This window comes from Malurus melanocephalus, unplaced genomic scaffold (assembly GCF_030028575.1).
Source record: "Malurus melanocephalus ecotype Western Australia unplaced genomic scaffold, MMel_1.1 scaffold_247, whole genome shotgun sequence".
Classification (NCBI taxonomy): domain Eukaryota; kingdom Metazoa; phylum Chordata; class Aves; order Passeriformes; family Maluridae; genus Malurus; species Malurus melanocephalus.
Window position 1 is genome coordinate 524,187 of NW_026623479.1, and position 20,872 is coordinate 545,058.

The 20,872-nt window shown below is 46.1% G+C and overlaps 2 protein-coding genes across 7 annotated transcripts in view; one reads left to right on the forward strand and one right to left on the reverse strand.

Moving 5' to 3' along the window:
- Positions 1 to 9,693, forward strand: part of TBC1D8B (TBC1 domain family member 8B) — a 31,065-nt gene extending 21,372 nt beyond the window's left edge. Inside the window, exons 14-21 of the mRNA XM_057375397.1 lie at positions 965 to 1,063; positions 2,195 to 2,263; positions 2,464 to 2,704; positions 3,374 to 3,439; positions 3,556 to 3,639; positions 4,429 to 4,485; positions 4,798 to 4,895; positions 5,226 to 9,693. Coding sequence (XP_057231380.1) covers positions 965 to 1,063; positions 2,195 to 2,263; positions 2,464 to 2,704; positions 3,374 to 3,439; positions 3,556 to 3,639; positions 4,429 to 4,485; positions 4,798 to 4,895; positions 5,226 to 5,636 — 1,125 coding nt within the window. The 3' untranslated portion in view covers positions 5,637 to 9,693. The remainder of the gene's footprint in view (positions 1 to 964; positions 1,064 to 2,194; positions 2,264 to 2,463; positions 2,705 to 3,373; positions 3,440 to 3,555; positions 3,640 to 4,428; positions 4,486 to 4,797; positions 4,896 to 5,225) is intronic.
- A 2,250-nt stretch (positions 9,694 to 11,943) lies between these two features.
- The window catches only part of PASD1 (PAS domain containing repressor 1), a 50,765-nt gene continuing 41,836 nt past the window's right edge, over positions 11,944 to 20,872 (reverse strand). For 3 of the 6 annotated variants that reach the window (XM_057375399.1, XM_057375398.1, XM_057375403.1), the window contains 9 exons: positions 20,630 to 20,753; positions 19,823 to 19,926; positions 19,281 to 19,367; positions 18,205 to 18,363; positions 17,503 to 17,706; positions 16,498 to 16,715; positions 15,869 to 15,961; positions 15,189 to 15,396; positions 11,944 to 13,955 (listed from right to left, as the gene is read on the reverse strand). In XM_057375399.1, the coding sequence (XP_057231382.1) occupies positions 13,785 to 13,955; positions 15,189 to 15,396; positions 15,869 to 15,961; positions 16,498 to 16,715; positions 17,503 to 17,706; positions 18,205 to 18,363; positions 19,281 to 19,367; positions 19,823 to 19,926; positions 20,630 to 20,753 (1,368 nt within the window). In that variant the 3' untranslated portion in view covers positions 11,944 to 13,784. The remainder of the gene's footprint in view (positions 13,956 to 15,188; positions 15,397 to 15,868; positions 15,962 to 16,497; positions 16,716 to 17,502; positions 17,707 to 18,204; positions 18,364 to 19,280; positions 19,368 to 19,822; positions 19,927 to 20,629; positions 20,754 to 20,872) is intronic. The other 3 variants (XM_057375401.1, XM_057375400.1, XM_057375402.1) reach the window with 3 other exon arrangements.

A 20,872-nucleotide genomic window follows, 5' to 3' on the forward strand; every position in this document is an offset into this window, starting at 1 on the left:
GCCAGATCTATTCTTTTTCTAGATTTAATACAGCCAGTTCCTTTAACCTTTCATCAAAGTTAATGTGCTCATACTCTTGTATGTGTTACAGTATTTCATATCTTGTTTAAAGGGCATTACTGATAAGGGAACAAACTCACTGTGGAAAAGCTTCTGACAGTCTGGTTGGTTTTCCCTCATTTGTTTTCAAAGTTTGCTGTTAGAAGTAGTTTTGTCCATTGTGTATGGTGGTCATGGTTAGGCCACGTCTTCCTGGTTGCYTGTGCTGCTGAAAAGGGTCAGAAAACTTACAGAGGAGAACTTGAATCCTGTCTGCTGTTTCAGTTCTACTGAATTTCCTCATAGAGGGAAGTTAAAACMATTTGACATGGTCTTGATAAAGAATGTTGTCCCGTTTTGATCTCCTGGTTTCTATTTAGATTTTAATTGTTTAATAATTTGTTCCATGATTTCTCTGGTAATTTGTTTCTACTTTTTGCATCCTATCCCACTTTTCTTTAGAGGTAAATGCATTTATTCTACTCCAGTGCTCAGACACTTTTCCTGTCCTTCAGAAAATAGAGAGGTAGCTAGGARTGGTTCAGAAATTACTTGGCTAATTTCTTAATATCACTAGAGTGAACTTCAATCCCTGACAACATGCACATCTCAGACTTTGCTGCCTTGCAGTAGTAGTCACGTGATAGCAGTTTAGTATAGAGCCAATACACAGTAAAATCCCTTCCTTTGTCTTCACTCACATTGWATTACTCTAGTTTTTTCTTTCTCCATGAAACACCCTTTAAGAAGTTACASTGTTTAGGCAGAATGTTGGTGCTCAAATAATTTTTTTTTTTCCCCAGAGTTTCTGTGATCTTCTTTTGTGTCCATGCCTGTACTGTGCTTAGATGCAAGACAGACAGAAATACCTGTTTAGATGTGTCTCCCAACCGTTGATTGCATGGAATGGTGCTTTTCTTCTTAGAGGTACGGTGATATTCGCTATGAGGATGTTGAGAGCTTGCGCTGCAGGAACAGGCTTTATGTGATCCAGACCTTGGAGGCTACGACCAAGCAGAATGTGGTGAGTGACTTGGAAGAGTTTAAGCCTTTTCTCTGATAAGATTTGTTCCCTTTTGGAAGGTTCTAAGAAGAGCTACAGTTTCCAGGTCCAAATATATGATTTTATATGCTGAACCCCCTCATGTCTGCAGGGTGTCTGTTAGCTGAGGCTTGGCCTCTGATGTTTTCAGGCTGTGAATCACAGCATGACCTTCTGGTCTCATTACAAGTAACAGCATCACCAGCCACTTCTAGAGGCTGGAATATCTCTCTTGCTTTGTGTGGATTGGAACAGGCTGACCTATATTTCTATTTGCTGGTGTTAATGCATTTCTCTTAGAGGCATGAGCACCGTACAATAAAACAATTAATCACCTGCATTTTTACTCTGGGAAGCAGCACTGAAGAGGTTATTGTAGTGCATTCAACAGAGGCTGCTTTTTGTCTGTGATGTGTGTGAATGCCTGGTAATGTGGCAGCTCTCCATCTGCCTATCTCATCCTTTCAGTTCAGAATGCTGAATGAAGGTGGAGTTTGTGAGGTGCTTCCTTTGTTTGCCTTTTCTTCAGTGGCTCATTTCCAATACCTGATGATAAAACTAGTCTGTCCACCACCCAGTGCTTCTTTCTGTAGTAAATGTGGCTTGCAGTAACAGAAACTAAATGCTAGTGATTATGCTAAGATGATATCCTTGTATTTCATTTTATAGAATATACGTATTGTGAAGATGGAAGCTGGTATTATGGCCAGTTTTTGTTTTAAAAGCTGTGAACAATTTTTTTTAGTTTAGAGGATATGAGGATTCAGYTTCACTGTTGAGCTGAACATGCATTTGCCCATTTAAAGGAATCTATATGTTATATCATTATCAATAATTGAGTTTTGTCTCTTGGGTTTCATAATGTAGGCTCYATGTATGTTAGTAACATGACTAGCTTTAAGCTTCTCTTCTTTTTGAAAAATTATTTTTATCTATAATTTTCAGATTACTTTTTAAAATAAGTGCTATTCTTACTTCTAACTGTAACATGCCAAAACCTGAAATGTGCAATCAGTGTCTCTTAATGTAATGTTATTTTCACCCATAATTTTCTAGAATTTTATTCCAAAGAGGGAAGACTRATTAATTAAGTTTTTCTTAATTTTGTTTCAGTTACGAGTTGTGTCTCAAGAAGTRAGATTCAGTCCTAGTGATCTTGAAGAGCTTTATGAATTATTCAAGGTAATGTGCCATTTTCCTCACTTACTAAAAGGCCATCTTAACAGTRGACTTTGAAATGGTTTTAAGAAATAGAGATAAAAGTTAGACTCAACGTATGTTTTACATGTCAGCTGTAAATCTGATTACATAGTTAACTCCTCACACCTTTCCCCCAGAGAGAATTGTTTCAGAAAACTTAATGTTTTATCTTTGCTTTGCAGAAGGAGCACTTTCTGTCCTGTTACTGGAGTGTAAATAGTCCTGTGCTGCAGCATCACGATGCCAGTCTGCCCTACCTTGACCAGTACCGGATCGACTGCCAGCAGTTCAGGGTTCTCTGCCATCTCTTGAGCCCCTGGTCACACTGTGCAAACAGAGACTCCCTGGCCCTCTGGACATTCCGACTGATGGATGAGAGCTCCGACTGCCTTATCAACTTCAAACAATTTGCCTGYGTTCTTGGTACAGCACATACATGAGCACATGCACAAAGCTCCTGGGARTAGTTCTGGGGCGGGTATCACCTTCCATACACTATACAAAGAGCTAAGGAGACTTAGTCTCTTAATATAGGGTCAAATAGTGTGATTTTTACCACAGACAGAATAATCTCCTCTTGGAGATTAAATTTAAATAGGGCTTGGCCATCTGAATATCTGAAGATTAGGAAATGGTCRATCTCATTGCCCAGCCTGTTTGGTTTATGTTAATCTTCATACTAAGACATCTTCTTGGTCATTGTGCAAGATGACCAATGCCTTATATCTCTGGGGAACAGAAAATTTTCTTGGCTCACTGTTTTTTCCTTTTATCTTATTTTCAAAGTGGTATTGTTCAGGAAACAAAGATTTAAGGGAAATGCTGAGAAGATGTTAGTGTTACGTTTCTCTAATGCTATGGTTTATTTTAGTAAGTTGTAGACATTATTAGTGTTCTTTCCTGAGTGAAGGCTAACCCCAGGCTCAGCCACAGGTGATAGTGCTTTCCTTAAGCTTCATCTCTCATTGTACTCCCTATAAGGTAGGGCATATCTCCAGTTCCAACCTCCCTGGGTTGTATTGGTTTAGGTTAAGAGGGTGCTTTAAAGTTTGGTCCAGTTGAATAGACTGTCTTACCCCTTTCCTCTGACAGATACCATGTATAATGGAAGCTTCACTGACAAACTCAAGCTTCTTTTTAAGCTGCACATCCCCCCAGGTAAGTGAGCAGCAGTGGCATTTAGGGAGAGCTGTTTCTGGTCTTTTTTCATCTTTATTACTGCTTTGGTAATGCCTGGGAGCCACAAACCCACTTCATTCAATCATCTATTGCAGCTTTTACTGAAGTAAAATCTCWAAGCCCGTCCAAAGGAGATGATCTTTCAAAAGAAGAACTAATCCACTTCAGCCAACTCAGTGGTAAGCTCCAGATGTGAGGTTTAGCCTGCAGAATACTAGAAGGAATCTGTTAATTATCCTTAAGGTGAAAAATGCAGGATTTCTTTTGGAAACTAGTAAATCAAATAAATCATATGCCTGTTAACAGAAACATCTATGAAGATCTTCTGTGGATGATTGAATTCAAAGGCCATGGGTGTTTACATGGAATTAGGGGAGTGTATTTGGTTGKCATTTTTCAGCGCTGTAGGCAGCCTGTTGCAGTGTTCAAGTGATGGCCATTTCACTTCTGCATCCCAGGCATAACAGGATGGTATTTTCTGCCTCAGCAGTTAAAATACCAAATCCATACTTTGAAGCACATAAGTAAGAGTTTCAAAAATCTTTGCTTTCATTTTAGACCAAGTGAGCTGAAAAAGGTTTAGTAAGTTYATGGAGTTGATAACATGATCTGTTTCAAACATTCTGGAAAGTTGTTTGGTTTTTATAGGGAAGACAGATCCCTTTTTGGTTTTTAARATCTGCCCTAAGTTCTGTTCCTGCTGCTATTCAAGTCATGGACCGTGAACATTATAAAGATTATTTGATATAATTGATATCAGTTTCTTTTGTGATCTTCTGACTCTTAGTGGCTTCTATATTTATAGACAGTTTGTGAATCTTACAGTTTGGTTTTTTCTTGATCTAATCTGTGTTGAAAACATTGAGGGTCTTACTCCTTAAGGAAGGATTTTCTGATAAAGGAAATGACAGATTTGGCCTCTTTTCTGAAATAACTTTTTTGTTGTTGTTTCTTCTCCTGATYGGTAGTTTCGTCTGTTGGGGATGGTCTTGAAAATGATTCTTTGAAGAGCAGCCCAGAAAAAGGTAAAAGAATCCTGGTGGTACATTTGGTAACTGTGTCTTTTGGGAGAGTAGAGCTGGGAAAGTGTGTGGTGACAGATTATGTAACATCATCCTCAGAGTGCTGCTAACATTCTATCCACTTATATAGGTGTGGTCTTGGGAGCAAGAGGGCTATGTAAACTCTGATCCTGTGTGGTCCTTGGCCCCACCACTCTATTGAGGAGGAATGACATTGAAAATGYCAGTTCTTTTGCTTATCATCAGTTGTCGGAAGCTCTTAGTTCTTGTTTGTTCACCTTTTTTTTTTTTTCCCACTTCTTCCCCTTCAAAAAGGGAAAGGAAAGGTTGATATTCAAGCATATCTGAAGCAATGGCAAGATGAACTTCTTAGAAAAGAAGAAAACATCAAGGATTTGCCGAGAATGAATCAGGTAAACTGTCTGAGTCTTATTTAAGTCTATTTTGTCTTCAAAGTTTACCCTTTAAGTTCTGTTACAGTATTTCTAAAGGATTTGTAGGATCCCTTAAATTTCACATACTCACTTATCGATCATTAGACTGTGGCTTTTTCAAACTGCTGTAACATATGAAGAGAGGGACTTTGAGACACACRTAGGTTTCTCAGGGCTGCTCCATGCTGTCATTAGAGCAGCTACACCATGTACCTGACAGCAGCARGCACAGGACTGAGCACAGCAGGCAGTGAAACAGGACACTTGTGCTGCTCTTCTCTCAACAGTCTCCTCTGTATCTCTCTGTAGTCTCAGTTCATCCAGTTCTCAAAAACTCTCTACAATCTGTTCCATGGGGATCCTGAGGAGGAACTGTTGTATCGGGCTATCGCCGTGGTGACCAGCCTCCTGCTGAAAATGGAAGAAGTTGGCAGAAGACTGCAGAGTCCCATGTCACCTGTCCAAAGTGCAGTTCCTGTTTCAGAGGTGGCTGCTGAAGTCCCCAGAGAGAGGCAGGAGGAAAGGATCTCTGAGCAGACTGAAGGCAGTAGAGCACAGAGTTTGGGAGGGAACCATGAATGGTCKTTTGCCTTTGAACAGATTCTGGCATCCTTATTAAATGAACCAGCCTTTGTGAGATTTTTTGAAAAACCTCATGATATAAAAGCTAAAATAGAGAGTGCTAAAAATTTACAACTTAAAGCAAGAACCAGAGTGTAATTTTCTTTACCTTTGGCTCTGAATTAGCCACATAAAGCGCTTACAAATGAAGGCTGTAACTATGGAAATCAAGTCTGGTGTTTACATAGGGAATGGAATTTGAAGAATTAGCTTTAAGTATCAGATTACTGGTATGTCATGTAAATAAAAATAGTTTGAAGCACAATCACTTTCTTGCATTGTTCATAAAATTTCACTCCAGTAAAGGGGACTGGATAATAAACTGTCTTTACCATGTTTTTGAAACATGCATCATTGCTTGGAGATAAATGGGTATGTACCTGTGCAAACCTGTCTGAATGACTGCTGTTGGAGTGGGTGTTCTCCAGGTTCATATCTATTACTGTGGTAGAAGGAATGACTTCTTCCCATTTTAACTTTAAAGGAATATCAACAACTTGGAGGCTGTCTTCCACATGAATTAGTTATTTCCAAACTTGCATGTGGACTGGGGTCAAAGCAGGGTGAAGAGTAAGAACAGAGGCTGTGGTGGGAGACTAGAGAAGGAAGTTGCCCTGCTCTCAATTCCTCTGCTTTGGTGTTATTCATGGTTCTGGACTCTTTCAGATTTCATTCCTTCATCAGCAGTTTGCAGACTGCATTCTCCAAGCCCATGTCTCAGTTTCTGCAACAAAAATCTGGTTTCCTGCTTTTCTAGCTCAGCCTAGAGGTCTCTTTCCCATTTTCATACCAATCCTCCTACAAAAAAAAAGGTGAAAAGGATGGAAGCTTATTTGGTCATCCAGGCTGCACAAGGGTAAAAAAAACTAATACTAATTATTTGAAATCAAGGGAAAGCAGTGGCTAAATCTATCTGGCCACATGGTGGTTGTTCTTTATCTGGCAAGAGGAGCCATTGTTGTGTTCCTAGGAGCATGTTGATGAAATACAGAGTTTTGCTGGTGTTTGGAAAGCCCGAGCACAGGCCATCTGTAACTGAATGTTGTCTATTGGGCTGCTTAGGGACAGATTGCAGTTACTTCTTTGCCTACCCTGAGTCCATATCTCAACCCAGTAATTACTATTGCTTTTCTATAGCACTCTGGATTATTGCTGCTGTAATRTTTTCCATCTGTCAGGATTCAAGGCAACAAGAAAATCCCCTTGAATCTGATTTAAAATTTKTAATATATAAAATATGATATAGTAGAGATGCTGTGGAGGAAAGCTCTACTAGTGTAAATGCAGAGACACATTGACCTTGAATCTTTGGTAGCTTGTGCTAGAAGGCATTTAGAGGAGGGTAAGAGTTTTGTCTTCTAACAACAGCAGCAAAGAAAGTAGGGAGTTTCTGCTGAACTAGTTAAAAATGTCTGTTTCCAAAGCCTGTATGACAATCTTTCTCTGCAGAACAGCATTATTTTTATACTGTGCATGTTTTTGTAAAGAAGCAGAATGGGGATGGTGTCATTCTGAGGCTTTTCTTGCAATACTAGTGTGAATGAAGAATAAAACAAATTTCTGACTTGTGTTACAGGCACTTTGTGAAATGCCATCATTGCAGGTGGTGTTAAATTTATGAATTATGTCTTATACTCTCCCCAATACTCTCAGGTATTAATGTAAAATTAAGTTTTATTGAAGAAGCTAAATGATAAAAAAAAAGTTATATATGTGGAGAAGGAGGAAGCTTTTTTCAGAAAGCCTTCACAAAGTAATTATGCTTGATAAAATATAGTGCTGATTTGTATTTTTATGTATAAAATATAAAAACTAATTTATCCATTTATATGGATATAGATAGGGCCACACTGYATTACTTATTTTAAAATGTATTTACTCATTGTTTTCACAAAGCTGTTTAGAAATACAAAGCAGATGATATGGTTGTTCTAGTCCAGGATGTACTCAGATAAGGTTTGGTCAGTGAGTAATGCTCCTGCAAAGAGCCATGATGAAATTAATGGAGCCTCATGCAAATAGATACAGCTGCCCATCCCAAAAGCGTTTGTAGGTTTATGACAGAAATTGTTTATGTTAATAAGTAGTCAAAGCCGTGAACTGTTTGCTAATCAAGGTAACAGAGATACGAAAGGACAGARAAATCAAGGACTTTTTTTGATGAGCCAAGATGTGAAGATCTAAGGGCGAAAGAGTGTGGTGAGGGATCTTRGAAAGTACAACCTTCTGTTGTTACCTAGTTGTAAAAAGGTGCTCAGTTTGTACAATACCCTTTTCTATTAGTGCCTCCCCCGAGACTGCGGAACCTTTACCAGTTGGGTAGTAGCTCTTGTCAAATGTCATATCCATGTATAGACATTACCAGCATATATATGTATCAAAATAGATTTAAGGTAAGAAGTTAGGGTAACTTTTTTACCTGCTTGGATTTTTTGTTTATATTTTTTTTTTCTCAAAAAGGGTATTATCTTTAAATTGCTCCTGTAATATACCTGCAGGTTGATCCAGGAAGGCACAGTGATCAGGCATCCAGTGTCAGCAGGATGGAGGGTGGGGCAAGCTCACTTCCAACAGGCTGGCAGCACTCAGGCCATGGCCCAGCTGGCAGGTTCTTCCTTCTGCAGCCTCTGGATCGTGGGCTGGTCCTCTGGGGAGTTGTAGATGGAGCAAGTGCCAGCTATTCSCAAGGAACATGGCTAACAAACAGATGCAGGTTTAGCTGGGATTGGCAGAGCTAGAGCAACAGCAGCTCCTTCCCTCTCTTCATTCTTGAAGAGTGATGCCTTGACTTCCCTGTACACTAAGGGACAGAGATCTCTGTGCCATGCAGCTTTTTGGCAAGGTGACATTGGTGACACACAGATGGCCCCAGACTCCCATCACATCACACTGGCTGCGCACATGAACAGGAAGCCGCCTGGTTAAGTTGGTTCTGTTGTGTCACTTCACTGATCTATGTTACTTTCTTTCCTTAAGTTTCCATCAAGTATTTTGCCTTTATTTTTTCAGTCATAGGAAATAAGTGAAGGTGCATCATTCAGTACAAAATAACCCGTTGCAGGTAGATTGTTACAACTACTGCTGCTGTTTGTAGTTTGACAACTGCAGTGCCTGCTGTGTCATGGTTACCCTGCACCCTGGACAGTGGCTGTTGGGGACACTGCACAGTCCTTCCTTGTGGCTGGGCCCTTGTTGCTGTGCCCTAAGATGCCTTTTGTCAGATGTTACCATGGCCTGGGAGCAGAGCCAGCAGAGCTGTGGTGATCCCTCAGTCTTGCCAYATGGAATGTGCTGCTCTGGAGCCTTGTGCTGCTCCCTGTGCTCTGGGTGACCAGTGACAGCCCTGACCCCCTCAAGGAACTGGCTGCTTGGCCTCTGTGTGCCCAGCTCAGGGCTTGGTGACCTGAGGAGAGGGAATAGCTCAAATAATCAAAATACCAGCTCTTTCCACCCTGGGGGAGAACTGATGGTAATTCAACTGGTGCATTTCACAGGACATGGAAGTGGCTSCTGCCATGTGACACAGAAATATCACTTTCTATCCATTCCTAAAACAAGCCACTTGTTCATCACTCTAACGGCTGGACAATAATGTAATTTTAGAAGAGTTTGGTACCATAGTGACTAAGAAATAGCTGTGTGTTGATTTTATCAGAAATTTCTCATCCAGTTGTACCATATAAGGTTGTTGATTGTGATTGCTGTTGTTATCTGGACTAAACCAGAAGGTTTTAATGCTGATTTGTTTCCAGAAAAATAGGCTATTCTGTCTTTTTTGCTATAGCTTTATCTCTTTACCAAGACAGCAGCACATGTTTGTGTTGACAGATTGGCTTTTATACAATGTATTGTATGCAGAGGTCCTGTAAGACAAATGGGATATTAAATAAAATATTGTTTCACTTTAAAAAAAAATCCTGTGTTTGAGGCACTATTATTTGTTGTGATGGCCTATTGCAGAAGTTCCTTCAAGAACCACATTTAGTCAGTGCTTTCCAAAATAAGGAGCAGGCCAAAGCCTCTGCTGGGACAGCAACCTCCCAGCAGCAAAGGAAAAATGGAGACCTGGATTTTGAAGCCTGGGACTAGTTTAGGCTGGAGTACAACCTGAGCTGGCTTCAGTGMTGAGCTGGTGAGTGACAGAGCCCAGGAGTAGTCACATGGTTTGCATCCAAATTCAAACACTTAGAGTGTACAGACCCTGAGGCATTGTTCTCTCTAATTTATGCATTGTCCCTATTGTTCCTGGCACTGGCCATGGAGATCCCAGTCCTGGTCTTGAGCCCCATCCCTTCAGCTGTGCAGGCACAGGARTATCCTGGAGAGTGGGGTCAGATCCTGATCCCCAACAGACCCACACCACGCAGGTAATAACAACAGCACATAGTGTGTAASAGGTCTTACAAGTATTATTTTATTTCTTCTTATTTTTTTTTTAAATACTATGTACAATCTGTTTAAAGCTTGTCAAAATGCATGGGCTCCCATTCAATGGAGCTGTGCAGGGACATAGATTCAAAACAAGAATAAAATCTTTACTGTTCATCTTCATAAGACACTTACTTTTTCCCATTACAAAATACTTTTAAGAATAGTAACATTTATAAATGTATTCATATTCAACATCATATAAAATAAACCAAGATTTATACTCAATTCTAGACTTTTTCTTATTTTCTTTTTTTTTTTTCATGGTCTATATACAATATATACAGTAACTTTTCATTGTGTTTGTCAAATCAGCCTGATTATACCCACCAGGCTTTAGCTTATATGTACAAATACGCTAAAAGTGCAAGACTTTATTAATTAAAGCTGCCTGTGTTTTCAGAGGTCTGGAATTGTGTGGCCTATATATATTTATATATAGATATACATCAGCATACATATAAATGTATATTAAAAATACGTATATCTATATATAGGGTTATAGTATATAGGTACTTGTGTAGTAGAAAACCTCAGAACATTTATGAATGATAGGTCAACAGCAACACTGGACGCCGACCCTGCTGCCATTGGTCACGTCCCTGCCCTCTGCTCGTCACCAACAAGTCACACTTGTCTTTTCTTGTAGGGCAGCTGGGGGTGTGAACCAAACCCACCAGCAATCCTAATTCCAAATGAGTAAAAACACAGGTCATAGCTAACACCGAGGTAAACAAATACAAATCAACCTGAATAAAGAGATTTATTTATCCATCTGTTTTTTTTGAGAGTGAGTGACAATATAAGGCAAAACCCCCCTGGCCCTGACTCAGCCTCCCCTGTGGCTGGAGGCAGACTGAGCAAAGACCAAGCAAGCCCCAGAAAGGGCCAGTGGGATTTTGTCCTTTGGGGTATGTATGGACAACAAGGCCCTACCTGAGAGGCAGTGCCTGGGACTGTGCAGCCCCCACCYRCCAGCAGCAGGGCCAGCAGGGAGGGGGCTCTGACAATAACGGGGGACACAGGATAAAGTGCGTTTTYAGGTCTCTGGTTTTAGCAAGGCTGATTTAACATGTAAACATCCTCTCCAAGCTCCTGTGCTCATCGCTGGAGCCGTGAGCAGGGTCTGTGCCCCCAGCCCTGTCCTGCAGCCAGTGCTGCCATCAGCAGGGCTGTACCCAGGGCATGGCCCCATCCAGCGCACCCACCGCCCCATCTCCCCTGGAACCCCTTCCCAACCCTATTATTTTTTGGACTCAMTGTCAAAGCCACAGCAATGCAAGAAAACTGCTCTGCCTGAGCTACCTGTCTACCAAGCCCTGTAAAAAAATACATCTCCCAAGCCCCTGACCCCAATCACCAGCACCTCTGAGCTCCATTTGATCGCCACCTGCCACGGCTGGGCTCATGTGCAGTATGGGACACTGCASCCCAGCCATGGGGATGTGTTGGGGTGATGCAGGTTCAGTGGGGAAGCCAGGGAAATGCACGGCTTTTCCCTCGAGCCATCCACCCTGCACCACAAACTGCACACAGTGCTGGAGCCCCAACACAAATACATGTGTTTGCCTCCCCTCTAACGTTATGTGCCAAGGCTATGGTGAAAAAAATCTCAAAACCACCCCCAAAAGTACAACCTYCTCCTACCACACCCTCATGAGCAACCCTGCTGTATTAGAATGAGGAGAGGAAAACCCTAAAATTAATAGTGCTTTAAAAAACCCAAAACTTTCCTACCCTGAAAGCTCTGTGCTGGCTGGCCCTTGGTGGAGCACAYGTCTGCAGAGCAGGAAAGCCCCAGGTGTTACTGTTTTAGCTCAGACTGACCCACAAAGGCAGGTGTTCCCCATCCCACTACCAGCAGTGAGGTGGCCCATGGCTCTGCTGTGGCCACCATTCCTTGCCCAGGTTTGAAAGGGGGGGCTGGTTCAGGCTGTGTCCAGGAGCAGCTGCTCRGCTGCCCAGGGCTGCMCWGGGCTGGGCCYAGCTGGGGCTRTGCTGACAAGGCACAAACCCAACATTGTACCCAGGCACTCACTGCCTCCATTCTATGGCCCACTACAATCCCCAAAATGCTGCAAGTGGCCAGCTCTGCAAGCCATGACCCATCGTGGCTGGAACCCTGGGAGCTGTGCACTCAATGCCCCAGTCAAAGCCATCCTTCTGCCACGGGAGGGGACCCATGGAAAGCCAGGGGCTGGCACAGCTTTTGTTCACAAGCTCCCCTCTGCCCTGGCCAAAACACCAAAGCACCCTAGGGCCTTACAGCAGCCCCTGAAAGCTCCTGGCTGCCCCCAGCTCCAGCAGCCTGAGYTCCCACCATCACTGCCCCAGGCAAYGTGGCACAGCAGAGCCCCGTCCCCAGCAAGAACTGCTGGGAAACAGCCCCTGCTCTGCCAGGGCTGGAGGAAACCTGCCATGCCCTTTTCCTGAAACACAGGGCTGCTTGGGGCTGCTKGTGCSAAAGGCTGCTCCTCCASTAACACCAGTAACACCARTAACACCAGCTGCTGCAGCGCTGCRAAGGGACATGAAAGTGGCTTGCAGAAGGAAAAGAAGGAAATAAATTGAAAAAAAGGAAAAAAAAAGGCAAAACCAAGCGTTCTTTGCTTGGTTTCAACAGACATTAGGAGCTAACTCCTCTCTAAACTTTGCTCTGACTACCAGCTGGAGCTTTACTGCTAGATGGACCTGGTCCTAACTAACCTCTGCCAATTTATAATAATGGCCAAACCCACCTCGTGCATTTGGGCTCTAACAGTGCCCAAAGTTAGTACTCAGCTACTAACACTTCMAAAATGTACTTTTTAGTTTTTCCCTTGGAAAGACACAAACAGTAGGGACAYTTAACTATACACCCACTGAGGAATAAACTGGTTTTTCAATTCATAAATATAAACTTATAGTTAAAAAGTGACAATTTACAAAAATACAATTTATTGCTGACCCTACGGGCTTGTAACATCGCGTGTGCCATGATTATATGTTTTGGGTTCGCCAAATTGAAACATGACCTAGCAAAACCACAAAGTTTGCTGTCATATGTTGTTCTATGCATGTTTGTTTTTATGTATAGAAACATATACAACTACATCACTTGAAACAAAAAGAAAAGGAGTAAAGATTCTTTGTCTGTAACCTGAAAAATATTTGGCTACAGGGAGTAAAAACCATACAAATTTATCTTCACTTCTTAACCAAAAATAAAACATGACAAATATTGTACTAGCTGCGATGTGAGCTGGTATAACAACAGTAAGAAATTCAGGCAAAAGTGGTGTTATGTAAATTAGCAGCATTATCCAATCTCCTGGAAAACAAAAAACTGCGGGACTGAGGTATAGAAAAAGGAAAAAGAATCCACAATGGACCTACTACAGCAAAATGAGTTATGTACACGGTAATCCAATGGTATCCTGTGGACTGGTACAGTCTATGTGCTCCAAATGCTGGGCTTAAATTCACAGTGACTTTCAGCATTGAAGTCCTGAATGGAAAAGGGTTTTTTCCATTGCAAACAGCTTCATGGCGAACCTGATCTCTCGCCTCCCTGCAGCCAGAAAACACCACTTCCAGTGGCCCCGCGGTGCCGGCTCAGGGCACACCCTGCTGCCGGGGCAGCAGCACGGACTGGCTGCACGGAAATCCCACCCAACGAGGCCCTTGCAGCCACGCATCCCTGTCAGGGATCATCCTGCCAGCCCCCTCTCCCCACGGAGCCGACCTCTCCTGCGCCGCGCTCCCACGGCATCGCGCTCCCCTGCGTGCGCCCGGCGCGGCGGCTGCAGCCCTGTGCTCCCTGTGTCCCAGAGCCGACTCTCAGGGCAGCTGCATCTCGGGCAGGTCGGGCAGGTTGCAGGGCTGGCCCTGCGTGTGGTGGCCCTGCTGCTGCGGGTGGAGGAAGTAGCTCAGGGGGTTCTGCTGCGGGGTGTGGGGCGGCTGGAAAATGCGCTGCGTCGGAGCCCCCGGCACCAGCTCGGGACCTTGCATCTGTCGGGAGACACAAACCCAGCAGTCAGACCTGTCACACACAGCTGTCCCTGTCCTGCTGCAGGGCTGCTGCTGAGGSTCATGCCCAGGGTGCACACCAAGTCCTACAGCTGAGGGTGTGAGCTGTGCCCCTAGGGATGCTGGCGCTGCCAGCACAACCAGCAGTGCCTGGAGAGCACAGAGGGGAAGCACAGCCCACCAGATCCCACCAGGATCACGGGGAGCCCAGCAGGAATGGAAATCTTCAAAAGCTACCTGGATGCGAGGTAAAATCTGCAGGATATGCAACTTTCATCTTCCACGGGAAAGACCTTCAGACAGCCAAGGAAGAGGTCCCAGAGAGATCATGTACCTGCCCCCACCAGGGCTGGTACCCCAAAGAGCTGACTCGCTGTTCACCCCCTGTTAAAGGCACTGTGGCACCAGACCCTTGCTTTCTGTGGCCCTGGAGCTATTTATCTGTGCCAGCATCATCATTCTGCTGTTCACACTGCTGGGCCTCAGCACCTCAGTGCAGCCCAGGAGGACACAAAGCACGGACAGTTCATGCCCACGTTTGCTGACAATGATTCATTTCTCACTCTAAATCCAGTCCTGCTGCGTGGCTGCTTTCAGCTGTACTGACTCCTCCTGCTTTCTTTTCTACCATCTTTGCCTGGAGGACTGTAACTGACCTCTGCCAACCAGGCAAGGCTTGGAGAGTGTGTTACTAATGCATTATTATTTTCAACAACCCTCCCCTTGGCGGTGTCACTAGTTCAGCATGTACTGATGTAAATTGTGTATTGAAAAACCAAAAGCACCTTGTCCAGAGGTGCGTGTTGTGATATATCTATTTATTAAAAGAAAGCTGTGATGACAGCTGATAAAAACCTTGCTCTGCTGAGATGTGACAGCAGGAGGTATGTATTTTAAAGAGCTTATCTTTTATTGTGTTTGTGACTACAGCAAGTCTCCCACCAGAGCTCCTCTGGATGAAAAGCTGTCTTTGAAAAACTGGGCATTTCTTCTGTACTCTATGTGATAACTGAGTCTAGTGGGAAATACGGCTTTGAGCGGGTGCAGAGTCAGCCTGGAAAGGCTGACCACTTGTCTGCATGCAGGCATGAGGGGAATGGAGGATGTGCAAATGCACTGACCACGTTTGACCAGCCAGATGAGCCCCATTCCTTCAAACAGCCCCAACCAACTCCTAAGCCATGCCCGTGCCCCCTCAGAAACCTGCTCCAGTACCTGAAGGTAGAGGCGGTGCTGCTGGACCTGCTGCTGTGGCCACTGGTGGAGGTGCACTGGTGCATTGGCCTGGTGGGGTGTGAAGCTGCTGTGTGGGATCATCAGAGATGGGGAGAAGATGGGCGCTGGGGCCGGGGGCCGGACACTGCTGCAGGTGACAGGCTGTGCCTGTGCTGGGGGAGGCAGGCTCTGCTGCTCTGYGAGGAACCTGCCACGGGAGGAAAGGCAAGCATGAGAACCACACCAGAGCCACCCCCAGAATGGGCACTGGGAGCCCAGTGCTGCAGGAACCAGCCTGGAGCAGGGCTGGTCAAACCATGCACACCCTGCTGGCAGCAAGCTCCAGATTCCCCCATTCCCCACAAAGCACGGACTGCAACTGCAGAAAAGTCAGGTTTTTAAGGCTGTAAATCTCCCCTCTGTCTTGGTCAAGAATTTTATGCTTTGCAAAAGCAAAAAGAGGGTTAATTTTTTTAAAACACTTTTTTTTTTTAATCATAAAGTGCTTTGTAATTAAAAAATATTCTCATTATTTTTTCTCCTAACTAGCTGAACTTTTGTTTCATTTCAGACTGAGACTGTGTTTGCGTTAGCAGATGCAAGTTTTTCTAAGATGTTTTCAGTGCCATGAAGTGCCCCACCAGAAGCCTGMAGGAAAACAAAGGCCAGCAGAGACTCACTTTCCTTGCTGCCTGCTGGCACTGCTCTGCACGGGCTGGCCACTGCTGTTGGCTGCAGGCATCATGGCTTGGATGGACTGGTCCAACAGCATCCTGTGGTGGAAGGAAAACAGAAAATGGTCAGGGAAGGGAGAGGTCCAAGCTCCTGTCAGTTTCTGGAAACAACTCCTTGAAAATCCTCCATGAAAGCAGGTAAACTGCTACCTTGAAAACAAGGTGATGAAATAGGATGTTTCTAATCATCTCACATCTCTCATGTGAATACAGGCTGAGAGGGCTGGGATTGTTCAGACTGCAGAAGATTCCAGGGACACCTCACAGTACCTTCCAGGACTAAAGGGGCTACAGGAGAGCAGGAGATGGACTTTTGACAAGGGCATGGAGYGACAGGACARGAGGGAATGGCTTTAAACTGACAGAGGGCAGGGTTAGATTAAWCYRTGGAAATATGGAGAGAAAGGGATTTAAGGCCCATGATGATAGAGCACGATGGGCACAGCACCCTGCCCATCTGCCCACACACTGGGCTCACCCCTGCAGAGGGAGCATCCTACACCTGCTGTGGCACCTGAACCCACCCCGTGCCCTCCCTGCAGCCCCAGCACTGCTCTCTGTCACTGAGCAGACACCTGAGGCTCCTGTCCTGGCTGTAGTCGGCCGGGGGCTGCCTCTCTGCACTCTCAGCCGCTCCCTGTGCAGCCACGGCGATGGGGTGAGTTTGGGGGAACACCATGGGGCTGTTGTACAGGGGCACGGGAACGCTCGCCTGCCCCTGCACACACGTTTGCTGGCCTTGGCTTCCTCTCATTAGGTGCTGCTGCTGCTGCTGCTGCTGCTGCTGCTGCACCTGAAATGAAGACACAGATACCCATGAAACCTTCAAAGCTCCCTAATGGAGGGAGAAAATAACCACTTACAATGGGCAGATGGGAAAAGGGGAAGGAAAAATGGGATATTGCCCCTGAACACAGCAGTAGGAATAGTATMTCTGTGCAGGACCACCGACCCATTGGCATTTACTGTCCCTGCAGGGCAGGTGTTGGCATCCCCAGTGGCACAGGCAGACGGTCTCTTGASAAATTAAGAGTACAAGGGTAAGGGCACGAAAGGCGTGAGGAGGAGGAAAACAGCTCAAAAGAGGAAATGCAAATCTGAAGTATCCAAGGAAAGCATCTCATCTGTCCTTTACTGTAGCAGTTTTGGCCTTTTTTGCTTTTGAACAACTCAAGTCTTTCCCATCTCAATAGTGGATTTAGGTCTAGTGATGACAAAATTGTTTTTTAAAGCTGCCTCAGGCAAGACTCCTCAGAGTAAAATTAATTGTTCAAAATGATGCCCATTCTGCGTTAGAAAACCCCAACTCTCACCAGCTGTGAATGCGCATTGTGTTGATGAGAGCCCAGCTCTCCCACTCCCTTTCTCCCTGATCACCAGGAGGGCTCCAGAAGTCCCTGGGGTTAAAATGCTTTTTTCAGTACCTGGCTTTTATTTTTACAGTTGAGTGACTGACTCTTGACATGAATTCCACAATTCCAGCTAGGCAGTAAAACCAACCCAGAGGGGATGCACGGGACCCGGGGAGGAGTGACAAGGATTGAGAAGCCAGGAAAGGGTGATGAAGCCAGGGCAGTGACCTGGGGGGCTGTGCCACAGGGGTCCCTGAGGAACGGGCGCGGTGACAGCAGGTGGGAGCTGCAGTAGTGCTTCGTCCCCATGAGGCCTGGCTGCTGGGGCTTCTTGGCCGGGGTCTGCCTGGCTGTCCCCTGGGGTGGTGGCCGCCGGGGGCTCRGCTGCTGCACGTTGTTAAAGACCACAGGAATGGGCTGCTGCATCAGCATCTGCAAGGGAAAGAGCCACATGAGGGTTGGTTGGGCTGCCTGGCAGAAGTAACGCTGCTGCAGCAGCAGGATCTCTAAATCCAGGTGCAAAGCGAACCATGAGTAACAGAAAATCAAATGTTAGCTTGTGTCAAATATYTATTCAGAGCCGTGACKGTTCCAGCTCCATTGTGCCCTCTGYGTTTTGCAGGAGTGGCAGTGGGGACCCAGCAGCACTAACCAGACACGGAACCACCAAGCCTTTTGTGCGCAGGAGACTTTGAATCAACTTGGGATTGCTTTTTTTCTAAATCACACAAATTACCGATTCAATACTCAGCCAGACATTGACATCACACATCTCTCGGGAAACACCACTCCCACATCTGAAACCAAGCGACCAATTTGGCCAGAGTTCGTTTCCAAATGCTTTTCCACAGACAAGTTTGTTACTGCTCTGTGTGCTCACAGGAAATGTCAAAGGCTGGTGATTTTGGGAGCCCTGGGGGCAGCAGGTACCTGCAGGTTGGAGTCCTGCACGAGCTGGAGCTGCTCCTTGATGACGTGGAGCTCCTCTTGCTGTGTCTTGATGTCAGCTTGCAGKATGCGAGTCCTCTCCTCCAGCTGCTCCTTCAGCTGGTGCATCATCCCCAGCTGGCTGGGGAAATGGTACACTGGCTGCAGAGAACAGAGGAAAAGGATCACAGGGTAGGACCATCCTGTTGCTCACATTCATGGTGATGCTGGATTCAGGACAATTACTGCTTTTCAGCTTTTCCCATAAAAAATAAGATGCTGACAAAAAATGGCAACTGCGTATTTAACCAAAGTGGCACTGTTATTTCCAGAGCAGCAGCACATCTGGCTCACATTTAGGGCTCTGCCTCCAGATGTTGGTGTATTACATTTCTGCAGTGTTTGTACATGGGACTCCCCTGGCCCCTCAGGATAAAATGCTGCTGGGTTTGGGTTCACTTATGTTTTGGCAGACACCACACCCAAACCCTTGTCACACCTCCTGGCCTGGATTTCAGTTGTGCTGCTAACGATATTTGCCAGATGCCAGGCCCAGGTAAGGCTGCAATCCCACCTGGGGATCCATCCTTCACACCTGCACTGGCCATCTTCAATCTCTGTTTTATAGTCTGAACATTTACTGCACTGGCATCAAAGCTGCCTAAGGACAAACCTTGTCATTATGGTTTATGAATACCACATTTTTCTTGTGGTTTTTGGTTTTCTTCCTTTTCCTGGCTTCACTCAAACCTTCCATGACATCCCCTTCCTCTGCTAAAACTCTTTATCAGCCTGTAGGCAGCTGCAAGAGATTCAGGGAGAAGCTTTCAGCAGCCCCAAATGCTTTTGACAAGAGTCAGCCTTCTCCTGTGCTATTTCTTTGACTGTCCCACCTGCTCTCTCTGCTCGCTGAAATAAGTGGTTGCAATAAYTTGGTTGCAGGTAAATCTCAGAAACAGCAACAGAAAGAAACCTTGTCCCCACTCTGGGATGTGCCAGCAAGGAAATGAGGGCAGTGAACCAGAGCCACCGAGGCTGCCCTGCTGACAGAATCCACTTAACGAAAATAAACCACATACCATCACAGGGTGCTGGGAGGGCACTGCCAGCTGAGCCACGGGGTGCTGAGGGAGGTGTTCACCAGGGGCTTGAGGAGTGGCTATGGCCTAGAAATGAAAACTCTGCCTTACTGTAGGTCCATAGCACCTCTAGTGCAGAGCTGGTGCTGTAACAGCTCATACCAGGGATGAACAAGGGCAGGGAATTGGACAGCTGAGATTGGAGATATAAGCCTGAAGGGAGAATTTAGGCTCCTGCATGCCCGTGCTAATTGGTGTCAGTATCCATTTTGGATAAAGGCCGTTTCATGTGCACAAACCCCAAGAAAAGAAGGTTGTTGGTGTGAAAAGGCATTTGTCTTGGAGGAGCAAACTGAATCCTGCAAGGAGGCAGCAGAGGAGCCTCGAGCACCTCCCCAGGGGCTCTGCCAGGCAGTGGCACTCCCCAGGAAACCCCAGCACACTCAGAGCGTGTGATCCAGCATCTCTAAGGGTGACATCAGTGCTGGCTGAGCTCGTTTCACTGCAGCCCCAGCAAGGCTCAGCTCCTCAGTACCACTGACCTGGGTGCTCCCTGCTGCCATCCGCAGCGCTGTCTTGTCAGCCGGAGCGGGTCCTGCCGGCCGGGTGGGAGTGCTGGTGTCTGTGCGCCGCAGGGACGATGTGGCTGCAACAGAGAATTCACCGTGGAACAGCAGAGCCGGGCTGCCCACCCCGGCCAGACCTGAACTCTGTGTGTGCAGATGGCAGCGACCCACACACTGCCCAAGGGGTCCCCAAACTGCCCCTCTGTGTCCCTCTGGCTCCCTCACCCCCGTTCAGCCTGCCCTCCGTGGGTGTCTCCAGGTGAGATCCCCGCTCTCCCCATGGCAAATATCTCAAGAAAAGTCCCGAGATGTTCCCTACTCCCACCCCACAGAGGCACTGCGGTCACCTCGCTGCTGCCTGCAGGGCAAGGAGGGCACTCATGGGAGCTGGGATGAAGCTGCCAGCAAGGCAGACATCCTCCTTCTGTGCTCCTTCTGCAGGAATTTCACATCAGAGACCCCATAATAAAATTACGTTATCCCAACACAAAACTTTTGTCAGTGATGTTTGTGGCTCAATCAAGTCAGCGAGTCACCTCCTGTGCCCTGAGGAAACAGCCGTGACCCTGAGCGGTGACAGTCCAGGGGAAATCGGTGGGGGTTGAGAGGGAGAAAGCAGCAGGTGACCCTGGCTCTATTGCTGCTCTGTGACTTGACTTGCCATGGCCCGATATGCTGATCCCAGCGCTCAGCACTGCTCTCCCACCCCAACTGGTCACTTCCAGGCGGACCCCAGGCTCTGGGGGCTGCCCTGCCCCGAGCCACCCCTGCCCTGTCACCTACACGTGGAGTCGGAGAGCGCGGTGTGCGAGGAGCGCCGAGAGCTGTGCGATGACAGCGACACTCCCTCCCGGCTGGCGTCCTGGCTGCTGCCACACTGCCCCACCTCCAGATAGCTGCTGTGGCTCTGCGGGGAGCGAGGACAGGTGACAATGTCAGCAGGAGGGGACAGGCAAGGGATCGCCACCTCCTGAGCCCCGCAGACGGGCTGGGAGCGCAGCACTGGGCACCACAGCACTGCATCAC